The sequence below is a fragment of the Pinus tabuliformis genome, chromosome 3_1 (genome assembly GCF_031772625.1).
Source record: "Pinus tabuliformis cultivar Carrire ecotype Pingquan chromosome 3_1, CPIR1, whole genome shotgun sequence".
Taxonomy (NCBI): Eukaryota; Viridiplantae; Streptophyta; class Pinopsida; order Pinales; family Pinaceae; genus Pinus; species Pinus tabuliformis.
In genome coordinates this window covers 51538410-51544339 of record NC_142301.1, presented here as the reverse complement: position 1 = coordinate 51544339, position 5930 = coordinate 51538410, and the positions used below count along the sequence as shown (strand labels likewise).

Sequence of the window (5930 nt, the reverse complement as noted above, 5' to 3'; positions counted from 1 at the left end):
AAACTCTTGAGACAATAAGCTTGTTAGTTAGAGGATTATACAAATTATAAGCCTTGCTTGTCTCACTATACCCAATAAAAATACATAACTCACTCTTTGCATCTAACTTTTTTCTATTTTGATCAGTACATGCACATAAGCCAAACAACCAAAAACTTTGAAATGATTAACATTAGGCATTTTTCCATACCAAGCTTCATAAGGAGTCATCTTTTCCAGTGCACTGGTGGGGCTACGGTTGAGGATGTACACTGCTATAGCAACTGCATCTCCCCAATAAGAGTTGCTCAATCCCTTAGTTTGTAGCATGCATCTTGCCCTTTCAACCACAATACAATTTTTTCTTTCAGTTATGCCATTCTGTTTGGGTGTGTATGTTGTAGTATGTTGCCTCCTAATGCCATTCATATCACAATAACTCTGGAAAGCTTTTGAGCAGAATTCTCCTCCACGGTCAGTCCGCAAACATTTGATCTTGCACCCTCTCTCATTTTCTACAAGGGCTTTGAACTTCTTCAATGTATCCAGGGCTTCACTTTTGGCCTTCAAAAAATATACCCAACAATTTCGTGAGTAATCATCAATAAAAGTGATGAAATATGATGACTTACCCAAACTCTTAGTCTGCATAGGACCACAGATGTCTGAATGAACAAGCTGAAGTGGGTGATAAGCCCTCCATGCACTACCCTTTGGAAACCTTTCCCTTGCATGCTTTCCTTTAGCACATCCTTCACAAACCTCCTTATGCTCTTCTACCTTGGGCAAACCAGAAACTAATGCATGTGAGGTCAGAAACTTCAAACTGTGAAAATTTAAATGCCCATACCTGAGATGCCATAACCAACTTGAATCCTCATAAGCCATATTTGCAAGATTGCTGTTATGTTCATCAAACCTCAAGGGAAACATCCTATTTCTTGTCATAAGCACAACAGTGATCACCCTATTTCCCTTATTCTTATCATAGATAGTACATGTCTTATTTTGAAAGACTACTTTATAATTTTTCTCACATAGCTGCGCAATGCTCAACAAATTATGCTTCAATTGTGGAGTATAATAAATGTCATGAATACTCTTTATACCTTCTTTTGTTTGGACCTCCATAGCTCCTTTGGTAGCAACCTCCAATGATTTATCATCACCAAGCCGGATCTTGGATTTGAAACTTCCATCCTTTGCTGAAAACAACTTCTCATTCCCTGTCATATGGTTAGAGCATCCAAAATCTAGGTACCAAACATCTTTACTAGTATTTTCACCTTTGGCATAAGATAAAAATAAGTGATCTGGAGGATACTCACCACTTTCTTGAGCATAATTAGCATTTTTACCTTCTTTCAATCTGCATTCTCTTTCAAAGTGACCATACCTGTTACAATAGTAACATTGAAAATTTCTCTTATCAAATCTACCTCTACCTCTTTCTCTAAAACTACCTCTTCCACTTGAGCCACCTCTTCCTCTACCTCTTGAATCATTTTGGCTTTTCCATTTACCTTGACCTTGATGGCTTTTGGTACTGCTGCTACTTGCATCTTCATTCTTTGTAATTTGTAATTTAGAGGAAAAAGCTTTCTCTACACCTTGAAAAGTTTACTTCAATCTTTCTTCATGAGACATCGAAGATCCAATCAATTCATCAAAATGTAGTTTTGTCAAATCCTTACTTTCTTCCATGATTATTGCAACATGATTCCATCTATGTGTTAAAGATCTCAATACCTTTTTAATTAAAACTTCATTACTTACAGTTTCTCCAAGTGTAGCCATTTTATTGACCACATCTTTGACTCTCACACAATAGTCACTGACACTTTCAGCTTCTTGCATCTTCAAATTCTCGAACTCTCGCTTCAATGTCTGAAGCTTGACCACCTTAACTTGATCACTACCTTGGTAAGCTTCTTGTAGAGTCTCCCAGGCAGCTTTGGCAGTTTTTGCTCCTGATATTCTTGGAAATAAGCTCTTATCAAGAGCTATCTAAATGTGAAACAAAGATTGAGCATTCTTCTTCCTTGCTTCCTTTCTTGTTGTTCTTTCATTGGCTATAAGAGCACTCCAATCAGCTAGCTCTTCATATCCTGATTCAACAATCTCCGACAAATCATTTCCAATCAAAAAGGTTAGCATCTTAATGCACCAATAATCATAATTGTTCCCATCAAATTCTGGAACTAGCATCTGGTTAGAATTCGACATGATTAACTTTGGTGAAATTCCAACAATACAACTTTATCCCAAAACAATTTTAACTGATACCACATGTAGAATATGAAATGACTTATTTCCAGCCAACATGTAGAATATGAAATGACTTATTTCCAGCCAACTGAGAAGCCAACAGTACTATGAAGAAAAATACATATAAAAAAAATAAAACAAATAAAAACACAGTTAATGTGTGTGAGCTAAAAAAATGCTGCAAATCTCATATATTAATTGAACTATTAACTACATTCTTATATAGTAAAACTATTACTAAAATCAACTCTGAAAAATATCTAATGACATTACAGCTAATTTCCAGCACCGACCACCCTAACAATTTGCTGCAGAGAACACAAAATAGCAATTTACATAACTAATTAAGCATTATTCCCAACACATTCTGCCAAACATTTTTCTCTGCAAACACCACCTAAGCATTTATGGTTACATAAAATATTTTATTTTACGTAATGTCATTCATTTCATTAAAAAAATTGAAAAAACATGCGACATAATATTAATGACACCCCACCTAGATACACAAAACAAATATTTTCAAAAATATAATACATATGAAATTGAGGTTTGCATGAACATTATAATGGTGTACTTTTTTCAATTTCAATAATAAACGATAGTTACAAACAGCGTTGGAATTTCAAAACAAACCTCTAGGTTTTCACACATCCCGACCCGTCTTCACAGCTTCAAAGAACGCAAATTTTTTAACTACTCCGTGACAGCAAATTAATTCCATTCCTGGAACTTACAATCGTTATATGTCAAGACTCAAAACCGTTTCCGATGTACTTCCCTCATAGAATCGTTAAACTACAATGATCTTATTATTCGAATTGAATGCCCTCATCAATCCGGGAGGCGGACCTTGAATAATTATTTGAGATGCAATTAGACCCATCTGGACGTCGAGAGTTCAAAGTCCTAAAGCATTGACCATACCAAACCTTCCTACGGCGGCGGCGGCCCGCCATGTTCCCTCGCCATACTCACCAACCCTATCCTTACCTGCTCCAAGTCCTGCAAATTTCCCGACCAATCACAAATATTAATAACAACATAAATATGGCGAAGCCTTAAATACAACTATATGTCTCTAATGGAACCAGTAATGGAACTATATGTATATATATTTCTTACATGATCTTGCAATTTGATGGTTGCAGTCATTCGATATGTCAAGTGTGATGGATCGTGTTCATGATGTGCTGTGGACGTGGCCATGGAAAGAAGAGGAACCCTCATTTCTCTTAGATTCTGTAGCAGAGCAATCATCAAATCAGTCGGATTTCTAAGGCCGCGGACCACCACTACTATATTTGCCATTTCATCAGAAGAAGCGGTACTAGTAGTCCCTCCAGTCTTTGATACTTCAACTGTCACCAAGCTGTCACCACCTTCACTACCTGTGGAGCCCTGTTGTTGCAAGCTTGTGCTAGTAGCTGCACCCTCCTGAGACTGTTGCAGGGCTGTGCTGGCGGCTGCACCCTCCTGAGATTGAGCACGTGGGAGCTTCTTCAATTCTGATTCCAACTGTTTATTCCTCTCTTCAAGTTCTTCCACCCGCGATTTGAGACTAGTTAAATACTCTCTCGTATACCCCAATATGGAAGCCTCGTCTTTCTGCTATTACATATAGAGATTAAATCCAAAGGTCAATGGATGGCCATAAAACTTCATTTCATTACAACAAAAAATTTAATGTTCATGGAACGTACCCTTGCGCCACGAGGGATGAATCGACGCAATGCGTCAATGCTCTCCCTCAATTTCTCCCTCCTCCTACGCTCAGAAATCAGATGACGGACTTGACCGCTAGAAACCGTTCCCCCTGCTGGTCTTTCGCTCTCAGACATTGAGATTTGCCCCAATCTTTCTGCATGAATATTCCTCAAGATAGCTAGGCTTCTCTTCAATCTGTACTGACCCTCAACCACGGGCTGGCTCGGCGTTTTACTTGGCGGTCTCCACATGTCAAATGCGCTCAGCATCATGCTCCCCGCTGAGGGGGCAACAGGAAAACCGCTGACCTTACTGGTTTGCGGGAATAGCAGTGGACCTGGAATGTTAAGTTGCGTTGAGGAAGCTGGATAAACTAGTGTTGTCTCAAGACCAAGGCGACCGGTCAAAAGCCCAGAAATGTTGGGTGACACTATTACATTAGCCATAAGGCTTGAAAATCGCAATTTATTCTGTTCATCCGGTTGAATCTACAAGTGAAACCCTGGAATTAAGCATGGAATCAACAGAATGCAGATGAGTAGTACATAGGCCCATAGCTAGGGTGGGTATAATTATTAATATGATGTCTCACCAATTTTGTTGTTCCGAGCTCTACTACACCGATTCCGCAGGGAATGAATACTGCAGTCTAAGAAATAATGAAATGTCAGGGAAAGGGAAGGGGGCGACCGAAGAAACCACAATTAATTTAAGTGCATCTTGCCACGTGTCTGAAACGAGGCAAGGCAGTATAAACACTCACCTGAATGCCCACGGCCTGCATACAAGATACAATGAGAGAGACAGAAACAATAAATTCATAGCCATGGGAAGCGTTTTCTATGCGTTAAATGTTGCGCCAGAAATAACAATGTGAATATGGGCTGACATGGAAAACTAATTATTTTACCTTGTAAAACAGTTCCTGGCTTTCATTAGACCTGAAGAGCAGGAGCTCATTTACCGTTAACCAAACATACGGCGGTTGATTCAATGCCAAACCTGGAACTCTGAATTGGCAAAATTTTAACAAAATTCTGCCAACATTCTATGTACGATGTATTATTGGCAATTTCGATCATGGAATATATAGGGAGACTTTTGATTATTTACAAATAATTTTAAAAAATAAAATAGATCCATTTTTAAATTAGCTAAATCAAAATCAAATTGGTCTACTCATTAATTTAACACAGAGATCTTTAATTTCATTTATATATATAACACGCTCTTTGAAATATATGTGTCTTTTTTAGAGGGCTATCAAACTTCAGAAAACCAGAGATAAATCTGATATGTAACTTTTTTAGTTCGGTCGAATAGAGCCTACATTGTGTGAGTGTGGATTAAACTTACCCAGCGTCCAGAGCAAAGCGACAAAGCTTGTACAAATTGAAAAGGGTCTGCCCTACACTCTGGGACGGGGCCATCGAGGAACTAGTTTCCATTTCGGGGTTAAACCATCCGTCTTTACATGCTAATTCTCTGGAAATGTAATACCCTTAATGTAATTATATCCTTAATGCAGCTAATTCGACTGATATTCATGATATAAAACTCATAATAATAGAGGGAAAGAAACTTACTGTGGTGGCTCATCCAACGACCACAGCACAATATAGGTCCACTCTAAATGTACCACTATGCTTCTCATTATTTGTTGGAGTGAGTGGCCATCCAGGTAGAAAATGAAGTCCATGATCTCGATAACATAAAAGTTGAGAAGAAATAGAGAGGCTGGAAAATTGAAATGGGCGCAGGAGGAAAGTAGAGGTGATTTGAGATTTAAAGAGTGGAAAGGGTTCAAGAGTTGCCAAGGGTTTGAGATGTGTGAAGTTTGAACAGGGGAGGGGGGTGAGATTTGGTGGTGATTGTACGTAGACCTGGTATAAGGGTTGAAGAGACAATAAAGCACGAGCGCGGGAAATATGGTTTAGTGTGGGGGCTCCCGAAGTTGAAAACGTCTATAGGGATTT

The 5930-nt window shown here is 38.6% G+C and overlaps 1 protein-coding gene across 1 annotated transcript; it reads right to left on the bottom strand.

The window, feature by feature from the left end:
* Nucleotides 1-3183: 3183 nt before the first annotated feature.
* Nucleotides 3184-5653, bottom strand: LOC149185720 (putative transcription factor bHLH041). The gene is made up of 7 exons (XM_089409119.1): nucleotides 5541-5653; nucleotides 5311-5439; nucleotides 4865-4964; nucleotides 4718-4732; nucleotides 3951-4442; nucleotides 3373-3855; nucleotides 3184-3252 (listed from the first exon to the last, which is right to left on the bottom strand). The coding sequence occupies exons 1-7, from the start codon at nucleotides 5651-5653 to the stop codon at nucleotides 3184-3186; spliced, it is 1401 nt and encodes a 466-aa protein (XP_089265245.1).
* Nucleotides 5654-5930: the final 277 nt, after the last annotated feature.

Bases quoted from the DNA above. Each gene is read 5' to 3' on its own strand.
- LOC149185720 (XM_089409119.1), bottom strand. From the start codon at position 5,653: ATGGACTTCATTTTCTACCTGGATGGCCACTCACTCCAACAAATAATG. The intron at 5,440-5,540 runs GTAAGTTTCTTT...TTACATTTCCAG, and splicing joins TCGTTGGATGAGCCACCACA to AGAATTAGCATGTAAAGACG. The intron at 3,856-3,950 runs GTACGTTCCATG...ATGTAATAGCAG, and splicing joins TCATCCCTCGTGGCGCAAGG to AAAGACGAGGCTTCCATATT.